This window comes from Haemorhous mexicanus, chromosome 22 (assembly GCF_027477595.1).
Source record: "Haemorhous mexicanus isolate bHaeMex1 chromosome 22, bHaeMex1.pri, whole genome shotgun sequence".
Lineage (NCBI taxonomy): Eukaryota > Metazoa > Chordata > Aves > Passeriformes > Fringillidae > Haemorhous > Haemorhous mexicanus.
The window spans coordinates 9,548,785-9,574,283 of record NC_082362.1 but is presented as its reverse complement, the minus strand read 5'-3'; the positions used below and the strand labels follow the sequence as shown (position 1 = coordinate 9,574,283).

Below are 25,499 nucleotides of genomic sequence, written 5' to 3'. Positions count from 1 at the left end.
GAGAGAATCACCAGTCCTGAGAGCTGCTTCTGACAGAGCAGATTCCCATGAGTCCATCCCACAAACCCCTGGATTAATGACAATCCTCAGGTTTTCAGTGCTGGATTTTAGGTATCAGATATTTCTCTAAACTCCTCACATTTATTACATAATATTCTACCTTATTTGTGTCTCTAATATTCCCTCTCTATTCACCTGTGTCCTGAGCAACTTCCAAATCTAACCACAACACAAGGAAATCTGAGTCACATATTATTCTTCCTAGGTGTTTTTGCTGTAACATAAATAGCTTCATGTGGTGCAGTTAAAGTGTCCTGGCAGTGGGAGGAGAGTTGTGCCAGGCATTGCACGTGTGCACAGGAAGGTTTTGGTGTCCACAGGAACTTGCAATATTAGAGCTTTCTCCACAGAATTGCCAAGTTTTGTCATTAACTGCTCTTTAAATCCTGCCTTCTTCCTGCTGTTTGCTACTTAGGAATTAAGGTGCTTTGGGTTGTATAAACTCTTGAGGATGCTGTTAAGATGTCCATGACAATATCCTGGTTATGTTCAGGTTTCTTTCAAATGAGTTATTTCCTTCTTTCCTCTCTTTTACCAGGCCCTGAAGTTTTGCATATTTGACTGACTTAGCCCTTGTTTCTTTTGGGTGACTTCTGTACCTTTCACATGTTTTTTGCATGTTTGAATTGACACAGTCAGTTTTCATGGCACATAATGGAATTGCCAGTAATGGAAACAGGTAACTTTGCATCACCAGAAAGTCTGACGTCCTCATTTCCTGTTTATTTCCTTTCTTCCTTATCTCTCCACTCTGAATTCCTTTCTCCATTGCCCAGTAGATGCAATATCTGAAACATGGCCAATTAACATGGCCCTAAAACTGACCAAAAACTGCCCCCAAAGGATATTGAGTGGATTGAGATCTGATTTCTCTCCTCTGGCTCTGCAAAGGGCACCTTCGCATTCCAGGCAAGAGTTTTGGCTCATCAGGACCAATTTCATGGACACGGCCTACAGTTGTCAGAAGTGGGCCAGTGACAAGAATTAATATATTAACTGGTGTGCAGTACTCTGACAAATTGCTTACTAAATACATCAAAATTGATTGGGCATTCTGTGTTTAAATTGACAAATGACTGCATTAGGGGAAGGAGGGAAATCCATTAATTACAGCTGCCCTCAACCATAGGAAATGTAATCGTATAAATATAGATTTTGTTAAAACAAAAGTCTGTACTTTACTCCCGTGTTGCTGGTAAGTGTACTTGCACCTCTTTGCTATTAAACCTGCAATAGGAGGTTTTGAAGACAGATCTTTGCAATTGGCTTTTAAATAATCAAAGAGCATTTCTGTTGTGTTAAAAGGAAAGATGCAGTGTTTCTGCATCCCGCTCTGACCACTTCTGGAAATTGTTTCTCTCTCAGACCTGTAGCTGAGGCTTCTGCTGTCTCATTAATTGTTTATTCTTGATGCAATGTAATTTGTATTCCAAGATGTGAGCATGCAAACCAGCCCTCTGTATTCTCCTTCCTTGTCCCTGTACTGCTCTCCAAGTCATACTTGCAGGGCTGTTACATTTTTCTGAGTAAGAATTTGCACTTGAGTAAGATACAATCAGTTTTATAGGCTTCGTTAAGGGATTCTTGAAAAGATTAAGGCCTGTATTTATAGCTGCCTTTGACTTTTGGCTGTTACAACAGATTTTCATTTCTGGACCAACTGTTGCACATATCTTGTGTTTCACTGAAAATGGCTTTCATTACAAGTCCAATTTAGTAACTGTCCATTGTCTTCAAAGGGAGGGGGTGAGCCTTTCCCTGCTGTTTGTTTGGGTTAAATGATAACACCATTTCTACAGATAATCTCTCTAGCTCTGACATCATGTTTGCACTTCCTGCTCCCTCTAATGAAAGCTGTTCACCCTGGGCAAGACTTCTGTCTCCAAGCAGCATCGTGGTTCTTTATGGCTCCTTTTTATGTTCCTTTCATACATTCCATTGACAGAAATAAAAATTACATCCACAGAGCCAGTGAGTATTGTGGAAAGTCTGAGGGTAAGATGGAGAGTGTATTAAATAGCTGTGAATATGTGCTGTGAACATAGACACTGTGAAAACCCAGCTGTGCTGCCTGGAATGACAGCCAAGGAGTGCCACAGGAGGAATCTGGACATTCTGGTCCCCCAGCCCTCCTCAGAGCACAGCAGAGTGAGGTGCTGCTCTGCTCACAGCTGAATGAGCTGGACTGATAATCCCATTTTGTGCTGTACCTCTTCTTTCTGCTTGCATTGAGGGTGTGTCTTTAACCATGGATTTGGGATGGAGGAGTGCAGGTGCTGATACATCTCTTTCTGTGTTGAGTTGTGAGCATTTCTGGGAGGCCAGAGCTGCTCTTGCTCTGGGTATGTTCAATGTCTGTCACAACAAGCTGGGTTTCAGACAGTAAAACTGATCAAAAGCAGAGCCTGTGCAGTAACAACAATTACTCTGCTGTGTGGTTACGAGGTGTTCAAAGCCTCTTTCTGCTCTGGCTCTGTGGCAGGGCCACGCTCAGGCAGGAGCTTGGGGCAGTTTCAGCTGCTCCATTCCAGCATCTCTGCTGGGCTTTACTGGTTCTGCACTTGGCCAGTTGAACATAGCCCATTTCTGGAGTCCATCCCTATCCAAACCCAGCTCTGACCTTGCCCTGGAGTGGGGGAGTTTCACCTGAGTTCACCTGAGCTGCTGTGGAGAGGAGCTGGAACAAGCCATGGGATATGGGTGAACATTTCCACCTGCCTCATTTCCCTGTGCTGGTCATGGGAATGGTGCCCACACTCCTGCCCTTCAGCTGTACCCAGTGCCACAGGTGAGGGCCTTGCCACCAGCTTGGGTCAGTTGAGTGTTCCAGGCTTAAAACTGCAAAATCAGAGGGCCAGGAATCCATCTTCTAGATTCCCACTTTGCCACTTTATTCTTTCTACCCAATGTTGCCTCAAGTCAGTGAATCATTTTCATGAAATTCTACTTTATTGTGTTACTACTGAATTATATGTAGGTGTGTATATATATATATTTAAAAAAAAAAACAAACCTATGGTCACAGTATTCCTGGAGAAAACTGATTCCAAGCAGGTATTTCTCATACAGAATGTGTTTGGGGTTTCCTGGAAAGAGTCACAAATGGTGAAAATGGAATTTTCAAGTTTGCTTCTCACACTTGGAGGCGTGACAGATTGCAGGTTAATCTGCCTCCCCTTCCTCTTCCAGAAAGGGTGTTTCTAATGAAATGGAGTTCATGGTGGTTTTTTTAGGGAAAACTACATTTCCCTAGAACTGTAGCCTGCACTTTCTGCTCCCTGCAAGAACCAGGACTGAGTGTCAAAGGAAGCAAATTTAATTTCTGGCTGAGCACTGAGGGATTGGGGTAAATAGGGAAATCTTTGAGTGAGCAGTGGAGTAACTCACGATACATTCTTATGAAATAGTTGTGAAATAATAGAGATGACAATGAGCTCTGCAAGGTGCCTTGGCTGCTGGGAATGTGCCTGTTGAGGTTGTGCTGCAGGGACACCCCCGGGCCCGTGCGTGGCTTCCCCAGCTCAGCCCCAGCTCGCCCGCCCTAACGCACTGAGCTGGAAGCGGCGCTGGCACAGCCACTCAAACACTTTCAGATGTGTACAAACAACAGTAATGAACAAGGGCACATGCTGAAATGGTTCTTTCCTCCTCTTGCATGGTCATCTGGAAGTCCTTAGAGCAGGGTCCGTGAGCACGCAGGGGTCAGTTTTCAAAGCGGCGTGCGGGGACTTTGCCGCGCGCCTCCCATTGCCGTTAATGGGAGTCAAACGGGTAAATCCCCACGCTCCGCTTTGAAAATTTACTACTAAGCCTCTTGACTTCTCACTACATACTTTGATTGTAACAGTAATCCATGGTTAACATAATTTTCCCGACAATAATGTCAAACATACTTTTGAAGTCGGTGAATTATAGAAATGGTTACCTCTTCTGTAATTCTTTAAAGATGGCCATCAGATGGATTTCACCGTGGCTTCGTGCAGTTGAAATTATTCTTTAACTCAGAAAAGAATATGTTTGTTCTGTTGTGGTGCCGAACTGATTGTCTGCTCACAGTCTGAGTGTTGAGCAGCTTTAAGGTTCTCCATCCTGTGAATAATATCAGGTTCTAGCTCTGCACAGATTTAGAATTGCATTGTACTAGGCTGGCCTCCTAAGGGAACTTTGGAGATGGAAGCTGAAATTAGGCACAGGGAATGTTTACCAGTCTTCCTTGGGGAAAAAAATCCAGGCCAGTGTGAGCAAGGAGCAAGTAAAGCAGTCATTAAAAAAAATCTAAGAATTAATTTCCTAATTACAGACCTACCTATGTCTTTATTAAAGTGCTAATACAGAGAGTGGATGGTCCATAAAGCACCAAATAAACTCTGGACAGTACACAAATAATGAATGAATCCAGCTCTAATCAATTGGTGGTGTGGAATTGCTGTCAGTCTGGCTAAACTCCTGCTTTATAGCCCCTTTTTGGCTTAATTTTACTATATTTATGCATATGAGAATCTCAGAAAGTCCTAACAGGAAAAAAATGAGCAGGGAGTAGTTTTGGGTAAAAGAGGAAATTTTAATCTGCGTGCCATGCTCCTGTGGGAGTTTACAAGCTGAAAACTGCATTAAAACCAGAACTTTGTTTAGTAACGTGCAGCCACAAGAAAAATTACATGGAGCATATCTCCAGCCTACAAACAGTTTATTGTTAACATGGCTGTGAGTGGTCTGCCCAAAATGAAATCCTGGCCTTTGCTTTGTTGTCACACTTGAGCAGAGGTAGAGCCAGAGGCACAGAGCACCAGCTCTGACACAAACCCACAAAGCATGTGCTGGACGTGAGCTACACAAGTGTGGGACACCACAACCACCCCTGACAGAGCTGAGATCACATCAGCCACAGGGAAGAAAGGTGGATGTGGTGAATTTGGAGTGGTTCCATGGAGACCTGAACCAGAACCATCACATTCTGCTGGTGATGCTGTGGAACGAAGTCATGAAGGAAATAATTCAAATAGTGGAGCTGAATTTTCCAGCACAAGGACCCTGAAGTTTGTTGACAATCATGGGATTACCTCAGGTCTCTACATTACCTGGATGTAACTGAGGAACCAGAGAAAAAGCATCAAAATCAGGTGTTAGGGTGGGGTTCTTATGAAAACAAGGGATATAATTTTTATCCTGTGTACCTGTTCACCACAGACATCACTGGAGACTGGAGGGGTTAGTAAGGAGTACATTGACCTGTTCCTATTGCACTTTAGAAACGTATTTGACGTTATTAACGTTAATTATATTAAATTATAATTGTGGAGATGGAAAAGGCAATCTCTCTGGGTGTCTGCAGGCATGTGCACGGCAGGCAGCACCAAACAAACAGGCTTTGTGGTGCTCAAATGCCTTTGTTTGCTCTTAATTTGGACAAACATGCAGCCCTTGGAGAAAAGCACATTGGGAATTTCATATATAACTCTCAATTAAATTGAATTGTGCAAAGCTTATTTCTATAAATGAGAAAATTAAAACCTTTTGGTTCAAGAAGTACACAAAACTAAGTCAAACTAATGATTTATTGTTCCCAAATTAAAGCCATAAGTGCACAGACTACAATTGAACTGTAGTGGTTCTTTGTTCCAACACTTTTATGCTGCTGAAAGATGATAATTTATAATCCTTGAAGGAAGATTTGTCTTAGCTTTAGGTATTTATTGTATAATTAGCCTGTCCATGAACAAACCCACTGTGTGTTAATTCCAATATTCCTCCAATGTGTTTTTATCTAGGTCTTGCTCACGTGCCAGGAATGTCTATGCAAATTATTTGAGATTAATACAAATTGTTTGTTTTCTCTACTTGTCAGTAAATAGCAAGGAGAAGTTTTTAAACAGTGAGGGGGGTTTTTCATACTTATTCATGGAACTGTGTGAGTCAGGTCCTGGAATTCCAGAGGAATATCAGCTCTGCTGTATTTCAGCCTTTGCTTTGGCTTGTGTTGACACTTGTGTCTCACAGTCCCTTCTGTGCAGCTTTCCTGGCACTAACAATTGTCACACAAATAACTTCATTTGCAGTGTGGATTTTCCAGGTACAATCTTCCTTCAATATCAAGGTGACATCAGTCCTGTCAGTGCAGGGAAAGGAGCCTTGAAGGAGGACAGAGAGGGAAGGTGCCATTATTACTTTTGAGCAGCTCAAGGATCCTTTTTGCCCCTTGCCAAATATTGATGGCAAAACTCTGAGTTTTGCTGTAGGTATCAATCCAGTTTTTCAGAAGTGCCCTTGAATGCTCATTTTTGGACTGATTTAATAAGCAGACTGTAGGAACTCATGTCCTGTCATACTGTCAGACAGAAGTTGTGTTTGAATTCTCACTTTAGATTTTTAGTAAGCACTTATATTTTGTACTTTTTCAGTTTGTATTTCTAGGTTAAAGAAACTCAGTTGCAGTCTGATATTTGATGTGTAAAATTAGCATTGAATTGGTTCTTTTAGGAAGGTACAAACCACCTGCAATTGCAGTAAAATATCTCTGTGCAGCCAGGGATTTCTTGCTCCTGCTCTGGGTCTGCTCCATTTGTTTCTTTTCCCAATAAAGAGAAATTACAGGAGAGCTGGTAAAAAACATTTTGCTACAAAGCTTTGCAAGAATTGGAATTTTATTATTTGTTATCCTGCATGGTTGGGAAATTCTTTAGAAATTTAAAATACTCTGTGTTGCAGCATCAGAATAACCTCACTGATGGGTGAGAGTCTGTTGTAATTTCCAGTGTGAATTCAGATTTTCAAGGAATTAAGGTGGAAGGTAAAAGATTACTCCTGAGTTCAAATTCCTGGAAGTGTCCTTCCAGGGTTAAATTAATCTCATCTTGGAACTTGGTACTGATGTGAGAGGTGTGTGCCCAGAAAGGGGGGAAAGAGGAAAGGGAGCTTTGCATTTCTACACTGTGTTTGTTCCTACAGTTCCAAGGGCATTTTCAACTTGGAAAAATATGTCCATATGAACGTGTGTAACAAGCAGCTCAGGGATGGCAGATCTCCAGCCAGGATCACTTGTCTGATAAGGTCACTTCTCCCATTCCCACTGGGAATGGTGGGAGTGGGGATCCCCCATCCCAACCAGCCCCTCCAAACTGCTTTGTGATAGGTGTGGTGCAGCTTTATTAAACAGCCAAATAAATGACTGAGGGCTGACCTCAGCTGAGGCTTTATCACTGCTGCCCTGCTGGTGAACTCTCAGGCAGAGCTTTTCCATGGAATTCAGTATTTCATCACTCCTGGGTGGAAAGAGTTAATGCTGCTCTCGGAAGCTGCGTGGAAACACAAGACCTGGGACTCCTCAGGGAAAGGCTTCCAGGGCAGCACCAAAACGAATCATTTGTTCAGCTTTTCAGTTGTTTTTTCAAATTTCTTTCTCACTGTAAAGCCATCTTGAATCTCCAGTAAAATGTAAAAGTATTTCCCAAGGGAGAAATGCAGCGAGCAGGCAGGGGGGATGCTGCTCCCTGGGCTGTGGTTTTGCAGCTTCCCTAATCTTGACAGCTCTGGTAGTTGCCCCTGGGATAGAAAGAACAAAAAAAAAAAAAAAAAAAATTCAGATCAGTCCATAAAGTTCCTGTTGGTTTGAAAGCAAAACCATCTGCTGGAGCCATGAAGTTTGTTTGGGAGTTCAGTAACAGGAAAGCCTGCAGTTGATCAGCTGTGCTCTCTGAAACAGGCAGGAGGATTCAGAGTAGGGAGCCAGGAGATGTGGGAACAGGAGGGCAGCAGCAAAAGGGGTCAAAATTGTGGTTTGTTCTTTGGTTTCAAGTACAAACTTCAAGGAAGAGAAGTGGGTGCTGTGATTCCATTTTCAGATTGCACTGTGAATCCTCAGGAAAACATACATTGCTGTGCCATTAACTTAGTTAAAAGCTTTTTGGTTTTTTTAAATAAAGCATTTAGCAGTAAGTCTGATGTTGTGTTTTGTGGGTTTCTTTCAGTGGTGCCTCCAGGGAGCCCTGGGCCCATCACCAGGCACGAGTCCTACGACAGCCTGGCCTCCGACCACAGCGGGCAGGAGGATGAGGAGTGGCTGTCCCAGGTAGGCTCTGGGGGCTTCCAGCTCAGCAGAACAGCAGTGGGAGCCTCTGGAAGCAAAATTCCCAACTTTCCTCCGAGTGGGAAGTAACCTTCCAGCAGCCAGGGTATTGCTGGGTGTGAAACTGGCTCCAGTGCTGGGTGTGGGTATGGATCTGATGGTCCCAAGGCAGACAAAGCCCCAGCATTCCTGACACACTCACATCCCTGGGAAGCCCAGCATGAAGTGGGAAATTTCAGCTGGCAGCAGCGAGTGACCTGCCTCCCTTTGTCTGAGGCAGGGTCCTTTTTGGGCAGGGAGGAAGGAAGGTGGCAGAATGGTGCTGCCTTTTGGGTGGTGACCTTCCTTTGACCAGAAAAATGGGCAGTTGCTGGTTCACTTCCTTCCTTCCCTGGTTATCATTTCCTACTGAGAATTGCTGTGACTTCTGGCCAGATAGAAACGCTGTATTGCTTTAAAACGATCATGCTTGGTGGAGGATTTTTATATCTTTAGGTCTAATCTTTGTCTTGTTATCCAATCTTGCTTTGTCTCAGTCAATGAAGCTGCTCTATAAGAACTCAGTAGATACTTGACCATTTGGCTCAGAACCTCAGTGTAAGAATGTAGGTCATGAATAATACACTGAGAATTAGTTCCTGTTAGAAATGAGAGGTTAGAGTTAAATAAATAAATAAAATTTACAGATGCTCTGGATTTGCCAAAGCAATTACAAGGTACCTGATCCATGGAATTCAGCCTGACAAATTAGGTGGGTTTCCTCTGGTTTAAGAACAATGTTGTTATGGGAGTGATGCATTAAATGTGTTGCTGGGGTGTATGGCATAAATATGAAATATTTATGGATGGGATTTGCTTCTCCCACTGGTGAATAAATCATACACAGCTCTTTCCTGAAATGAGAGGTTAGGTTTCCACATGGACCTGTCCAGGAGGAGCATTCAGTGGGGAACCCAGTCATGTGAATTCATTTACCTGTCTGAGGTTTCAGATGGGGCTGCACGTTGAGGTGTCTCATTTGTTTGTGCTGTGTCTGATTTCTCAGAGCACAAAGATGACGAAACTTCTCAATCAGGGCAGTCAACAGGAATTTTATCTCTGAGCTCATTGGGAGCAGATTTCACCCGTAGTTTTCCACCTCTCCAGGACTGTTTGGAGGTATTTCCTTGTTTTACTGTTCTGGTGAAACCTCAGGGAAAAAGAGATTATGGCAAGCCTACATTATGGCTGTTTGTTTATTCCTAATTCTTGGAAGATACAAGATGTTAACAGAACTTAGACTGCTTGAACCTCACCACATCCATCCCTCTAGAAGAGTAAATAAATTTATAAAGGGAAATAAAAACCCCAGGTGATGTCAAAGAGCAGGGATAATTCTGAGGATGCTCCTGGAATGTTTAATTCCTGCTGAGAGCAGGAGTGGTGAGAGCCCTCGGAGCACGGCGACGCCGGCGCTCCCCGAGCAAGCCACTTCAGATTAAGCCTAAAGTGCAAGGATGTTTTTCAAAATTAAAGTGTTGTTATCAACAGCAACAGCAAGCAGTGAAAAAACACCGCCCTTCACTTCAACTTTTCAATTGGAACAGTGGGTAATGTGTGCTGTCAGTGGGAAGTAGATACAATATGTTTGTCCTGCACACAACAGGAGAGTGAATAGGAACATCTGGCCCTAGCCTCAGTAAAATTGCAGAGGCATCTGTTTACCTCTCGGCTCTGTGACACTGATGGTTTCAAGCTTAAAATACACAGATTACTTTATCTGTGGCCTAATTTACGCTGCTGCATAAAAGCTACTTGCCTCAGAAAGGGCTGCAGCCAAGCTGAGTTAGGCTGAGCTAAATGCAAAGATGGAAATAGAGCTGCCTGGGCTGTTCTTGTTGTCTGACATGAGCAGAGAACTGACATCAGCCAGGGTTTCAAATTGCTCCTTAAAGATGGAGAATCACTACTAGCATACATCTGTGTACCTATACAAAAATCTGTTTTCATGAACTCCCTGCTAATTTGCATTTCTGCTGTGAAACTGATTGTTGCTTTAGTAGGAACTGATAGGTACTTCATAGTCTTTTTTCTGTTCTAAAAGTATGAGTTCACCAGAGCTTAATAATTTCATTTTATCATTCCCTTTCTGATCTTTAAAAGCTCTATTTGATTTTTAGTCTTGTATTGCATGATCTTTCCAGCCTTAATGACTCTATTCTCTTGATTACAGAAGTTGCATGCTTTGTTCACCCTTTTATTTACAGTTTTCCTGATCACAAACATCCTGCTTCTGTCAAATTGTCAGAATTTTGGTTAAATGGATGTGTCTGTGTGTGGCACATCCTTGGTTGTGTTCCTGTGCTGAGCATGACCTGGGCTCATCCCAGCACTCTCCCCATGGCTCTGGGTTATGGATCCTGAGCTTCCCACAGGATGCTCCATGCCAGCCTCTCCTCACATGTGCCAGCAGGAATTAGGAGCTGTGCTTTGCAGTCCAGCTCTCACTGTATCCATGGGAAGCAGTTGAAGTTGTGAACTTTCACAAAGCAGCTGTAACAAAGCTGGAAGGAGCTTTCTGGAAGTGCTTCCCTCCCCTGCTTGGGGATGTCTGGGGGATGTGGGCCCTTGGTTCCTCTCTCTGCTCCATGCAGATTCAGGCAGAAATGTGTTCCCTGTCAGTCACAGCATTTGAGTTTTGGGGTGTATTTCATCATGGCAAGGGGAGGAAAGAACAGGATCAGGTGAAGTGGTGGCCAGGATGAAGCTTTGATCTTAGAACAATTTAAGAACTGGAGTTCAGTGTCCTGAGGCTGGTGGTTCATGAGCTCTCAAGTCTCTGCAGGAAGCTCTTGGCTTTGGCTGAATCATCATTCTCCAGCAAAGACATCCCCAATTTTGCTTTGTTAAACATTCCTCCAAATACCCTGGCTCAGAGCACCCTTCTCACTTGAGAACAGCGGGATTCCAGGAGTCCAGCACACCAAAGGAACCCCTCATGACCTGGAGCTGCAGCTCTGTGTTAATCCCTGCCCATATCCCTTCCCACAGGTGGAAATTGTGACTCACACGGGGCCTCACCGACGCCTGTGGATGGGCCCTCAGTTCCAGTTCAAAACCATCCACCCCTCGGGCCAAACCACCGTCATCTCCTCCAGCTCCTCCGTGCTGCAGTCGCACGGGCCCAGCGACACCCCCCAGCCTCTCCTGGACTTTGACACTGATGATCTCGATCTCAACAGCCTCAGGTGAAAATAAAACCAGTTCCCAGCTGTCTGACACTTGTTGTGTGTAGGATGGGTCACAGGTTTTGTCAGGCTTGTCCAGAGGAAGGTCTTGGAAGAGTGACAGAGTGCGGGATGCACCAGTGAGAAAAATCCGTGCAGGCCAAGCAGCTCAGATTCCTTTTGCTGTCCCTTCTTGGGCACGTGGCAGGCAAAGACAGCACAGAGTCTGGTGGCCTTGCTCAGTGTCCTCTTGCCTTTCACAGTTTCTGCATTGCTCAATAAATTCATTTTCTCAGACGTGAGTGGGAGCTTTGTGCCATGAATTTAGACAGCGGTCAGTGTGTTGGAACAGTAAGTGAACTTTTGGAATGTTTTCCTCCTCCCTGTTTTGGTTTTTTCCCACTCCTTTTTTTCCTTCCTTGTAATTCTTTTTCATGTATTTAATTCATCTGGTTTTGGACATTAGCTGATTTGGGATTGGGGGCAGGGGGTTGGCTTAGGGAAGGGAAGGAAGGAGAGGGAAGGTAACTGTGGGTTTATATTTACTGGTGATTTGTAGAAGAGATTTATGCTTCAAGTATTTGTGTCCTGCCCAGTAACTCCAGATTTAACAAGTTTCCATGCTCCTGACTCTGCGTGTGATTTGAAGTCCAAAGTTCTGTGGTAGGGACTTGGATTGTTTGGGGCTGTGTCTGAAACTCTTAGGAGCAAAGCAAGAGAGATGGATAATATGACTTGTCCCATGAAAAGTGGGCAGATTGTCCTTGGACTGGAAATCCATGGGTTTGAAATGTGTGATTTTTCCTTGTGTGTAATTACTGCCACAAGTAAGGATATAGCTGTCAAATTTTTTTAGAATATAAATATATATATATAGATATATGTATGTATGTATGCACATGCAGAAAGAAAGCAGAAATAAAAAGAAGTAATACAGATCTATGTTACAAAAGGAATCAACAATTCCAAATGAGTCTTTAAAATTCTGCTGTTGAGGAGGGCAATGGAGGCTTTTTAGGCATGTTTGGGTAGGGAGAGCTTTTTCCTTTTTTCCTTGAAGCTTCCTGAGTGCTCCCATCTGAGCCATTCTTTGGGAATACCCACTTTGAGTCTCTGGGCGGATTATCCCAATCTCAGCTGCACCAATCAAGGGAAACCAGAACTTTCCAACAGCTTTTAAGCCCTTTCACAGTGCAATTGCTGCTTGTCCTAGGTGATTCTCGTTTGGGTGGGATCGTGGCCAGGTGCTGGCTGTGAATCCTCTGCCCAGGGAGGGGTGAGGTCACCATCCCTGGACCTGTGTAAAGTGGCACTGGACGTGGGATTGGTGCCATGCTTTGGTCGATGGGGAGGTGGCAGGCCATGGGTTGGATGTGATGGCCCTCAGGGTGCTCTCCAGCCTGGCTCACAGGAGTGTGTGTGTGCTCCCCAGGATCCAGCCCGTGCGCTCGGAGCCCGTCAGCATGCCGGGGTCCCCGCGGCCCGCGGCCGACCGGCGCGGCGTCTCCACGGTCATCGATGCTACTTCAGGTAGGAACAGCCTCCTTCTGTGCTCCATATCATCAACCTGCTCTTTTGTTTTGGCTGGTAACACGTGTACTAATTCTTGCCATCGAGGTTGTCCTGATTCTCTGCACCACAGGGTAAGTGCTGTCTCATACAAATACTCAATCCTGCCATAATCATGATTTTTATTTCCCCTCCTCTTACCACTCAAATGTGAAGTCACAGCGTTGTGGTGAGGTCTGGACACATATTTATGTAAAGTTTAACATGAGCTATAGAATGCTAAAAATTGCCTAAACTAAAAAGCAGAACATTTACAAATACTAACACTGAAATGCTTTTATTAATGAATGCCTAAAGCATAGAATATTACAGTTCCATCTCGTTTATAAAGTAGCTTTCATTGAAATGTAATCATAAATGTAATTGATTTCTGTGAGCAGTTGGGACAACAGGAGAGTTTATCTATGTTTGTGTAATAGGCACATTTTCACTGCTCTGCTCTGAAAAGAGTGTGTAGATTTAATACTACAGTGGTTGTGTTAATATCAACAGAGTAATAGATGTACTATAAAGTTCTCTTTCCCCCTCAGTGCTGGGGAATAGCCTGTCTGAAGAAACAAGGGCAGCAGCAGAGCTTTATGTTCCAGTGCAGCTGTGCAGTGTCTGAGGGTCCACACAGCAGGATTTTGTCAAATAAAATCTCTCACAAGTAGAATTATTAAACACACAGCATTAGTCAAACAGTCAAGTCAGAGAGGATTTTAATCTTCAGTGATTTGAAAATCCCTGGAGACTCCTGATTGGATTGAGGTTAAACTGTAAAAAGAGACTGTAACACATACAGAAAGGGGTTTCTGAAGGTTGGTTTAAAGAGAGTTAAAATAAAAGCTCCTGTTTCAGACTCTGTTTGCTGTTTGATATAAATGCTGAGTCCAAGATACTTCATTGTTTGCCAAATGAATTTATTTGGGTATTACAGGATATTTCATATATGTGTTTATAACGGAGTTCAATAGTAACCACATTTACTTTGGATATTGAGAATTGTCCTTATAAATTCCATTTCAAATATTTAAAAGTTGTTAAATTAATTCCTGTTGGGCTTAGAGAAGCATCTGGTGTTGGTTATTGAGGGGGAATTTTGTTTGTTTTACTATATGGCAAAGTAATTTTGAAAATAATTGTTTGATACAGAAGAAAATATTAATGCATCAGTTACGATTTTTTTTTTGCCTAGTTCATCTATGCTTATTGCTCCTAAAAGGTTCCAAGTTGGAATCACAAGAGAGCTTCAGGCTGTATATGTGACACTTGAGATTCAGAGTGATTAATGGCAGAGCTGTGCCTCACTATCAGCTGATACAGAGAGATATCAGCATGATCAGGGTGAGGATTTTCCCTCCTGTGTAGGAGCAGTGCCTTCACCTGTAACAGGGATGTGCAGGAATTCTGAAATGTGATCATTCTGTAACTGTGGCACTCCTAAAGCTGTGTTACCCCATCTACAGCAGAAACAATGGACACACAGGGCTCTGCCTCTTCCATGCTCAACATCTTCTCAGGTGTGGATGGGGCTTTAACACGAACTGACTCCTGTGAATGTGATGAAGCCTCATTTGTAATGCCTTTAACATGTGTGCCTGTATTAAAATTGCCAAAATCCATTGTATACATTGTTAGGACACTGAAATATATTTACTGTGCAGCAGTGGCTCAGTTTGGTTATAACACTTCATAAGTTTCTTGTAAACAATTCATGGCTTTTGTCAGGGACATGCTGATGGCAGTGTTTTGTTTGCTTCACCCAGACAGGTTGGGTTGGAATTGGTTTTTGATTGAGGGATTTTAGCATCTCTTTGCAGGTTTTGTATTACCTGATCCTCACTCTTTCCTATGCAGAACTTAGGGGTTCAGAGTCTAAGTTGTGTGATGGTATAGGGGTGTGAATTGTTGCAGAGCAAAGGAGACACAAGGAAAATATATGCACTGGTTTTGAGATTTCAAACTGTACTTGTAACAGGGCCCAGCAAAGGAAAGAAGAGTATTTTATGCTGATTTTCTTCTCCTCCCACCTGTGAGATGTGCAGAAAAGTCCATCAATCTCAGCTGTGGATGGGAAGGGTTTGGTATTAACACCACTCATGTACAGCACTGGGTTTTTGTGTTCCAGTCCACCACTGCAAGCATTCTCATTTCCTGCTCTTCCCACGCCGTGCCCTACACAGCTGATGTTCTTTATGGAAAAGACATTTTTAGGTTTGAAGGATTTTTAAGTAGCTCATAAATTTCTCCTGCCTGAGCTGAACCAGGAAGTGATTGTTGAGCTCTGGCCCTGCACTGGGGCCTGTTGCACTTTATGAAGATGCTTATCTGGAGCTTTGATTGCCTGTTGCTTGGAGATGCAACCATGTGGCGCCTCTGCTTATCTGACTCATCACTTCTCCTTCCTATCAAAAGATACTCCTAGTACATGTTTATCATCTCCATTATCCTTCTGCCATTCCCAATAGCTTCCTTCCCTCTCCCCCTTTGGTGACAATTCTGTTGTTGCATTTATTAAGCAGTTTGTGTGTGTTTTGGTTTTTTTTTTAAGCATGGTTTTTTCCTCATGTGTCTGTAAAACTGTGGTGTGCTAAGGACAATCTCATAGGATCACCTGGAAAAGTCTTCATTTAAAAAGTGCAAAACTCTAATGCTGTTATCAATAATGAAAATTTACAGTGGCATTCTCAAGGTGGATGGCTGAATCTGTAAAGTTACCTGGATATATTTTTAAAATGTGTATTACAGTTTGCTTCTCTCAACTCAAAATTCCCTTAAGACACTCTTCCCTGGTTTATTTTTTTTCAAGAAGTTTGCAAAAATTCAGTCACCTAAAGCTGCTGGACAGTTGTCCCTCAATGCACATATTTGAGTCATATGCATCATAGAGAGAATATTCCCTCAAGGATGAAGTGCTCTGTAATTCCAGATGCTGCTGCAGACTGGCAATTGGGAATGTTAAAGGGGGACAGCAGTGAGTTTAAATCTCTGTGAAGGAGGAAGCCTTTGGTGATAATGCAGCAGCAGAGCCACTGCACAGCTAGGAGCTGCTCCCTGTGTGCACAGGCAGAGGGTGTCTGTCTGTCCCTCCTCCCCAAAGGTGTGCTCAGGCTCTGGGCTTGGCTTTGGCACTGGTGGGTTAAGCCTTAGTAAGTCAGGTTCTATTTATGAGCCCAGAAATCAAAAAAAAACCCCTAAAGAGTCCTCCTGTGTGCAGGGGATGCTGCAGCTGAAGGTCCCATGTTTGCACACCCACCCCAACCAGGCACCTCTCTGAATTTGCATTCTGTGACCTGTGGAACAGTGACATACATCATATGTGTCACACATCTGCAAAAACAAACCTGGTGGGGCTCTCTGAATGATGAGTGATGCAGAAGTGAGGGGTGTAGGCAGGTTAGGATATCTGTACGGTCACCTCTGAGCTTCCAGGGCTGGAAAAGCTCCAGGGAAAGGATTTGGCAGCAGTTGCTGGTCAGTGAGTTTGCCCACACAGCTGCACTGAGTGTTTCCCTTCAGCTGCACCCAGGTGTGGGCTCAGGTCCTCAGGTGTGCTCAGTGACTCAGTCCTGCTCATTTAGGAGAAGTGGCTGCATCTGTGTGTCTGTCTATGGAAAGCCTTGTTTGTTCCCTCACACAAAGAGCTTTTGGACACTTACCCATCAGCCAAGTAATGATTGGTTGCATTGCTAGTGGAGGATGAGAACACTGACAGAGGAATTGTCTAATCTCTTTTTTTACATCAACCTCTTCCTTTCCTGCTGGGAGGAGATCTCAGAATAGAATCATAAATCTGTTTCTTTCTTGCCTAGAAAAAATGCAGAAATTGAGTGGGAAGGATTTCAGTGAATGGCATTGTTTAATGAATAAAATTAATTTGTAGAAGAAAAAGATCCTGAGGATTCTTTTCCTCATTAATTGTGTGTGAGGTGGGGGGAACCTTAATGTTCTCAACTGAAACCTGGTGAGTGCTGTGCTGCAGGGGGATGCACACATCATTTTTTAATGAAGATTGTTTATTACTGTTGTATGAAACTCTGACAATACTAAGCTCTCTTCTGGTTACTTCAATCAATGCCCACTTAAAATCAGCTTGTAATTTAGTACTTCCCTCTCTTTTGTGTGTGACTGGCTGGTCGTGGACAGAGAGTTCTGCCTGCAGAGGGTTTAATGAACAGAAGAATTGACTGGGGCTCTGTGGGGGAGGGAGTTGTCCTTTTATTGTTCATCACCACACCTGTGAGGCAGAGACCACGGGACAAAATTTTACTGTCCAGCAATGCTCTCACTTGGAATTTAATAAACACTTCTGCTGTCACACCTTAAACCATCTGAGCTCCCTTCTGTTGTATGCACAATCAAATATTTATTCCCAAACGCTGTAGAGCACAAAGTGCTGCCTGGGAGCAGTGCAGATCAGTTATTCAGGTAGTAAAGATGTGTGAATGCAGCTGGCAGATGAAGTCACCACCATTGTGAATTCCCAGGCTGTCCCTGCTGCCACAGGCAATAAATGCCAGGCTGAGCCAGGGCTGGGCTCCCACTGCTGGGCTCGGGTGTCAGGGCTGCTGAACTCCCTGCCTGAGTGGCTGCAGGGCCGTGAAATGGATCCGGGCTCCAGTCCTTGACCTGAACCTGTAATTACCTGCCTGGGATAAAGGTGGTTTGTTGTGGCAGATAGAGATTGCACTCCGGGCTCCACAGGATAATGCTGAGCTTTGAAGGCAAGGAGGGGGTTTGGCCCCTGGGCTGTTCTTCACAGTAATTGAGAGGTTTTAATAATGGGCAGAGAACAAGCTGCTCTTAGGGGGCATCACCTGTTCAGTAACACAGAAAAGCCAGCCCAGCACTGCTTGGTTTGTAGTTACTTTTCCTGTCAGCCTGAATTTACATGAGTTTAAGTTATGTTTCTTTCCTGAAATAACTTCTGTGCTGATCCTGTTAATGTACCTATTTAAAATGCTTATTATGGTACCTATTTGCATAACATTTTATGCATCATTCCCTGACTGGTGACAGCATGTGGGACATCTCAGGTATCTTTGTTTCCTCCCATGTGCTCCTGCTCTCTCCATCCAGCTCATCTGCCTTGCTAAGTGTGTGTGTGTGCATGAGCTGCATGATGCAAAATTCTGGTACTTAGTGTGTTTTCAACTTGATTTATTTAATCTAATTTGAGAAAATGCTATCTGATGATTTTTGAAGAGAGCCTTAAGACAGAACTGACTCCACCAGGCTCCAAGATGCCAGTGCAGTGTACATGATTACATCTGCAAGCAGCTATGCCCTATAGACTGGGGAGATGTGAGGAGAAATTGAAATGACCTGACACTACTGATGGGGCACTTGCTGCTGGATCACTGCCTGGACTGGGAAAAGACTCAGCTGCAGGGATCCATGGAGTAGCATTAATGTCTTGGAACACTGGTGGGTGATTTCTGGAGGCAGGAGAAGTACACTGCAGAGGACAGGCATGGGAGCAGCGAGTGAAAGGCAGCAGAATCATTAGATGCTGATTTAATTTTCCACCCTGTGATGATTGTGGATGGTTTAGTCAATTCTGGAGGTGGCAGCTCACTCCCCACAGCACAATGTGGTGATGTGGGGCAGCTTTGCCCTGCAAGGGACAGAGGAGACTCCTCATCCCAGCGTGCCTGTGGTACAGCTGAGCAGTCTGATAGTGATTGGAGCAGTTCATCTCTTCTGAGATGGTTGCATTTCAAACCAAGCCTGTATCAGCTTAAAAAACTGCTGCTGCATGCATCTGATTCCAGTGGTGCAAGTGAAAATCAAAACTCAGCAATTTCTAGGCCCTGCTGGGTTGGAATTTGACTTTAAGCAGTTGAGGTTCCTGGAGGTGCTGCTCTCCTTGTTCACCTCTCAGGTGATTTTTGGTCCAGCAGTTCCTGTGTTGATGTCACAGCTCCCTGAGTGAACTGTGCCCTCCCCAGCATGGTAACCAAATCCAGGGGAGTGGGGTTTTTCTTCCCCAGGAAGATAAGTTGCAGTGGGGCCCCAGGGGCCCTGGTAATGGTCCCTGGCACAGTGCTGCTGCTCCCAGACAGTTGTTCCTGTGTCACACAACCTGCCTGACGTGTGTTCAGGGCTCCATTAGTGCAGCCTCTGCAGTGTCTCACTGCTCAAGTGTGAGCCACTACCTTCCAGCTGGGCAAGGCACCTTCAGTTCACATCAGCTGAAAAATTGCACTGGGCTAGAGCATGGTGTAAGCACAGCAATGCCATGGCTTTATTGAGGGAGGAAAAAATAATCTTGTTATCCTGGGTATTTTGTGCTAGTTAACAAAAACTCATTCTTAATAAGAGATTCTGATGTGCCCCTTAATGATCTTTGATTAGCAGCTGTTAATGCTGTGTGTAGGTAGCTTTAAAGCTCTGAAGAAGTGGGAAGTGTTGATTCTAATCATATCTGACACCACAATCTTCTGTGGAGCAACACATGAGCTGAGATTCCCGACGGGCTCCTGTAGGATACAATATTTATTATAGCTGGAGATCTAAGAGCTCCCAGCTACTGTTAAACTTACAAGAGATCCAGAAACCTCAGTGTCTGTACTTGTGTTTTGAGAGATTGCACAGAAATAACACACCACTGGTATTTGCAGGCAGCGTGTGCATTGACATTTCTGCTCTTTTCCTGCGCTGCTTAAAGGAAGCATTTTGCAAATCTTTATATTTTTATAAGCTTGTAACATATTCTAAGCTCATCTAATAATCTAGACTGCTTGAAATGGCCTTAAAATGGATGTGCTAATTAAAAGAGTATTTGAATTTTGAGGGGAGTATTGTTTCAGGGAAAGGTTTATTTGTAATCAGTTTATAATGGAGACATTTTTATTTAGTGATTTCATTTATTAGGCTTTATCTTTCAAAGTATTTGTTCACCATTTCCCATGTTTGCTTTGAAAACATCTAAATAGGCTTCTTTATTTCTTTTTGCCACTTTGGCCTGCAGTCTCTGTTAGATGTCAGTGGTTTCAGCCATCAGGATTCTGGTTCTGATCCTCTTGAGGTCCTCCAGCTTGTCCTGCCCTCTTTCCAGGAGGTGTTCCAGAACATCAGCCCTTGCCCTCAGGGCTCTGCAGACCCTTCCTTTTGTCTCTCAGCTTCCTCCTGCTGTCATTTTTAATCTAATATCAGCAGAAGGACTTATTTTCACCACTGTTAATCCAAAAGGAGCAGGTTTTAGCAGTTGTCCATTAGAGTGTGATAAGGATGAGTGAGCAGAAGTGTGGATTGGGGGATATGACACATAAAACTGAGCTATTTGGCATGATAAATTAGCCAGGCAGTTCATCTACTCCAAGGTGCAGTTTAATACCTTGAGGGTGTTCCAATCACAGCCTCCTCACCCTGGCTACTCACAGGAGTAAAGATGTTCTCTGCTGGGAATAAATATTTATATTTCAGTTGAACTACAGCCTGTTGGTGCTCACTTGTGTATATATTTTATTGCCTCGGTGACGTAAGGGGTAAAGAAACAGATGGAAAATATTTTGTTTTCCTTAATTACCCACCAGTGTGGGATAGCCATTGCCTTGGAGCTGTGGCTCCTCCCCTGCCTTGGACTCCATCCCTGGCATCACCCCAGCCAGATTTTAATAGTTCTTTATCTGCTGCTTGCATTGCTTTTAACTTTCACTTTTTATTACAACCCGGGCTAAATTGGGTGCTGGTTACTGCTCCAGCTCTGGCTGGAGAGCTCTGAAAAGCCAAAGCTGGTGCCAGCAAGTGGCTGCTGCAGAGAGCAGGGAATGGGAGCAGGGAAAGGAGCCCCTGACTGTCACCATCCTCCTCCTCAGCTGCTCTGGTGTGCAGGGAGAGTCCTGGAGGTCCCAGCCTCCAGCCCTGGGCTTTTACTCCTGCTTGGAGCAGCCCACCTGGGATGTCCTCCTTCCAAAGGGAACATGGAGTGTCTGAGGTGAAGCCCTCAGAGTTAGAGCTGGTGCTGCTCCCCTTGTGGAGGTGAGAACAAGCAGGGCACGCTCAGCAAAGACAGAACACAGGTTTGGGGTTATTGGCATCATTGTCCTGGGATCTCTCCAGGTGAGAGGTGCTCCCTGAGCCCTGGTGCCCCGGGGCTCTGCTCCATGCAGGCCTGGAAAATGGAGCGAGGGAGAAGCAGAAGGTGCTGATATGAACAACATATGGTTTGTGCTGGAGTTTGGCCACAGCTCTAAGGCCTCAGAGTGGATTCCTGGGGCCTTGGTATCCTATCCCAAAACCAACAGACAAGCCTTTCCAAATACATTTTATAAGCTCTGTGATTGTAATAGTGCTAGCAGAAATCCCATGTCCCCAGGTCAGCTGGGGTGCAGAGCATCCTCTCCTGGAATGCCAGGCTTGCCCAGCCTTTCCTCCCTGGCATTTCCCTGCAGCAGCAGCAGCAGCAGGGCAGCCCTTTGTGCCTGGTGTGGAGCAGCCTGGGGCTCTGCACAGCTGCTTTCCCTGGAGCTCACTCACATCTGCTCAGAGCAGGGCTCCCTGCCTGGCCCTGTGGCACAGCTGGCCCTGGCCCCCCACAGCCCACCTGGGCTGCAGGAGAGCTCCTGGCTTTGGGAGGCTTTGGCACAGCTTGGAGGAGTGGCAGTTGTGGGAGCTGGCTCTGCCATCCCCTTTTGTGCTGCCTTTCCTTTCCATGCCTCTTGTGCTGTTGGTGTGAGAAATGACACGTTTGTAGCATCTTTCAATTTTGGGACACTGCAAAGAATCCTGACTCTTCACTCCAGGAAAGTGCTGCCTCCTTAATTTTACCTTGATGCAATAAGCAGCAGAAGGCACTGTTGCAGTAAGAATTTTGCTAGCTCTTTGCAGCTCCCATTAATTGGGATTTTCACCTGGGGGTGAGAACAAGCAGGGCACAGTCAGCAAAGACAGAAAACAGATTTTCTCACCTCCACAAGGGATCAGCAGCAGGTTTAACTCTGGGGGCTTCACCTCAGACACTCCATGTTCCCTTTGGAAGGAGGACATCCCAGGTGGGCTGCTCCAAGCAGGAGTAAAAGCCCCAGGGCTGGAGGCTGGGACCTCCAGGACTCTCCCTGCACACCAGAGCAGCTGAGGAGGAGGATGGTGACAGTCCTTCACCCTGTGCTCCCATTCATTCCCTGCCATTCCCTGCCTCTATCATTTACAGCAGGAATGCTGAGCAAACCACTGAGTACTCTACTTTTTGCCCATCACTTAAAATATATTTTAAAAATAAGGATGAATTGACTTGTGACTGAATGTAAGATGTGGTAAATGGCTGTAGATCATCTGCAAAGCTTTTGTGTTGCTGGTGGATTTTTAACAAGCAGAAAGTTGCTGTGGAAGAATTTGGAGAAGCAAAAAGTGCTCTGGTAGTCTTTTGGTTTTGGTGTTTGTATTTAAACTCTAGGAAAAAAACCCAAATAAAAGCAAACCAACACTCAGTATACAGAGAAATGCTTGCAGGGAGCTGCATCTTAGCACTGAAGTTAGATAAAAAATTCACTGTATTGTAAGTGAACCATTTCCCCCTTGGTTTGTGTCCAAAATATGAGGAAAAATCTTGCAGCTGCATTATGCATTTTACAAAAGAACATATGCATGCATTTAAATCATTTACATTTCATCTTTGCTTTCTCTTATTTTTAACCCATATTATGGTGAGTGACAGCGTGTTTGGAAAACTGAGGTTGAAAGCAAAGTTTAAACTTTGATGCCCAGTAAGCTGAACTGCCAGCAGTGCTTCACTATTTCATGATTTAATTTCAAAGTTTGGCTCATGCTTTTTTCTTTCTCTCCAATGAAACATGATTGAAACTTTGTGAATCTGCCTGACCGAAAAAAAAATTGAATTATACTGCAGTTGGTTTGTGCTGGTCCCACAGTTCCTGCAGAGGAAGGTGCAGCCTGGGAGGAGGCACAGCTTCAAGATGATCTGGGCTCAGTGAGATTGTTAATTGGTGATCATTAGGTGGTCTCAGTTGTGATCATGCTGGTTTTTGCTGGGGGCTGAGGAGGGGAAGGTGGAGGGGCACCAGCTCTGTCTGATGTTAAACTCAGAGCTGCTCCACTTCTGCAGCAGGAGCTGACAAGGAGTTTGGACTGGGGGTGTGCTGCTTTGTTCAGTGCCATCAGCAGGCAGCACTCCCCACTGCTGTGCATGGATTTTAAAATAAAATCCAGCTTTATTGGCCCAGTTATGGCCTCTTAAGAACCCTCAGTGAGGGATTGTGCAAGGCGTGAAGTGCGAGCGCCCGCTCGGGTCACGGGGCTGGCACGGGGGACAGGTGAGGGCTGCTCCTTTGCCAGGGGACAGGGAGCTGGCACAGGGGACAGGTGAGGGCTGCTCCTTTGCCAGGGGACAGGGAGCTGGCACAGGGGACAGGTGAGGGCTGCTCCTTTGCCAGGGGACAGGGAACTGGCACAGGGGACAGGTGAGGGCTGCTCCTTTGCCAGGGGACAGGTGAGGGCTGCTCCTCTGCCAGGGGACAGGTGAGGGCTGCTCCTTTGCCAGGGGACAGGGAGCTGGCACGGGGGGACAGGTGAGGGCTGCTCCTTTGCCAGGGGACAGGTGAGGGCTGCTCCTTTGCCAGGGGACAGGGAGCTGGCACGGGGGGACAGGTGAGGGCTGCTCCTTTGCCAGGGGACAGGTGAGGGCTGCTCCTTTGCTAGGGGACAGGTGAGGGCTGCTCCTTTGCCAGGGGACAGGGAACTGGCACGGGGGACAGGTGAGGGCTGCTCCTTTGTCAGGGCACAGGGAGCTGGCAGGTTAGGGCTGTCCTTTTTCCAGGGGACACAGAGCTGGCAGGTGAGGGTGTCCCCTTTTCCAGGGGATCGTGGAGCTGGGCTGTGCAGAGCAGCAGCACCATGCTCAGGTACCCAGTGGTGCTGGGAACTGGGGTTTGTCACCTTCTCCTCATCCCACAGAGCTGTCCTGATGTGGCACTGCCACCAGAGAGGTGACAGGACAGGGTGCCAGCACCCAAAGCTGCCCTGTGAGGAGCCAGCCACAGCCTGGGCTCTGTCACACAGCCAGGCTGCTCCAGGTAGCAGAGCTCGGGTCCATTGCTGCCTCTGAGCCCTGGGGCTGGCAGGGCCAGTTGGACACACACACAGCCACAGGGTGTGCTTGTAAATGGAGGTTTGAAACTGGGATATTGGCACTCATCTCTTGGAGTCAGAGCCCAAAATACAGAGGGAATTTCATCCAAAATTTTTCCTCATTGTCTTCACCTTCCACAAGAGTTAAACTTCCAGTTCTTAATTTATTTTGCTGCTAAAGATTGACTTATAATTGAGGATGTCACGTGGAGGACCTGTAACTTATTTGTATATCCATCCTTGCATGTTTAAAACCAAGTCAAGAAACTAATGAGGTTACAAAAATATTGCTGATCCTGAAGCAAATACAGTTGGAGAACATATGCTTTGGTTTTACATTTCTGCCTGTAAAAGGTGACATGTCCTGTGTTTGTCATTTAATTTAACATTCTATATATTTTTAAACGGCTGTATGATTTGAAATCTCCAGATGCCAGGCTTTGTGCTAAATGAGGTTGACAGTTCAGTGATGTGGAAGGCCATTATCTCACCTTTGTGCTTCTAAACTGCAGCCACTTGCCTTTGCCTGCTCAGAATGCATTTACTGCCTTACAGCCCGGGAATTTTTAACACCTATTGAAAGCATTAATTAGCTGTGCCACACTGATGAGCACTTTAAGTGAAAAGCAAGAATTGATGCTGCTCTTTGAGTTGGTATTTCTCCCACTTCAGAGGATGAGGAGTACCTAGAGAAATGAAACCCCCGTGTTCTCAGCACACTCAAGCTCTGAAGCCCTGGCTGTGCCCTGGCCATCACCACAAGTGACCATGCCACATCTGAGCTTCTGTCCCCATCCCATCCCTGTCAGTGCCTGGGACATGAGGCCATGTCCTGATAAGCAGCTCTGAATGCTCCATCCCTGCCAGCTGGTGCTATCTGTAAACCAATAAACCAAAATTCAGCCTTTTGCATCCCATTACTGCTGTCCTGAGTCAGCAGGTCTCAGATGGGATCATTTTTCTCTTGGAAAAGGGATAATCATTACTTGGCCTGTTGAGGTTCAGCAATACAAGAATAAATGTGTCAATTGGATCTTTAAGCTCACCAGCCTGAAACTCTCCCTCTTGTCTGATGGGGCCTCCAGTGCCTTTGATCACCATTTTCTCCTCTTTCTCAGCAATTTCTTGGTTTTCCCCATTGTCCTGGGCCCTTGTGACAGTGTTCTGCTGCAGATCCCAGCTGTGCTCAGCACCAGAAGGTTTGGATGATTACTCAGCATTTGGTTCCCATATATAGCAAAAGTATGTCTGGAGAAAATATTCTTACCCATATTTCCAGGCAATAGGATCAAAGCCCTCTCTAGGTTCTCAGCTTTAATTTATCTCTTCTTGCTTGCTGTGGAAGGAACATCAAATGGAATCCATGGTTGTGGGAGGGAAGGGAGCCCTTTGCTGGGTAGGTTTGGGAGCAGCATTCAGCCCAAAGCTTCAAATCCTGCCCTTTCTTCCTCCATAGCATTGCCAAGCTCTGAATTTTGGGCTCTGTGCCTGTGTTTCTACCCAGCTGTGCCTTCTTCTTTTGAATCCTGGGA

At 45.1% G+C, this 25,499-nt stretch overlaps 1 protein-coding gene across 7 annotated transcripts in view; it reads left to right on the top strand.

Annotated features, from left to right (window-relative positions):
• The window catches only part of BCAS3 (BCAS3 microtubule associated cell migration factor), a 298,303-nt gene that overhangs the window by 112,088 nt on the left and 160,716 nt on the right, over positions 1-25,499 (top strand). For all 7 annotated transcript variants that reach the window (XR_009489142.1, XM_059865710.1, XM_059865709.1 and 4 more), the window contains exons 20-22: positions 8,025-8,125; positions 11,153-11,349; positions 12,761-12,858. Coding sequence is in view for 6 of the 7 variants with exons in the window: in XM_059865710.1 (XP_059721693.1) it covers positions 8,025-8,125; positions 11,153-11,349; positions 12,761-12,858 (396 nt within the window). In the remaining variant the exon portion in view is untranslated. The remainder of the gene's footprint in view (positions 1-8,024; positions 8,126-11,152; positions 11,350-12,760; positions 12,859-25,499) is intronic.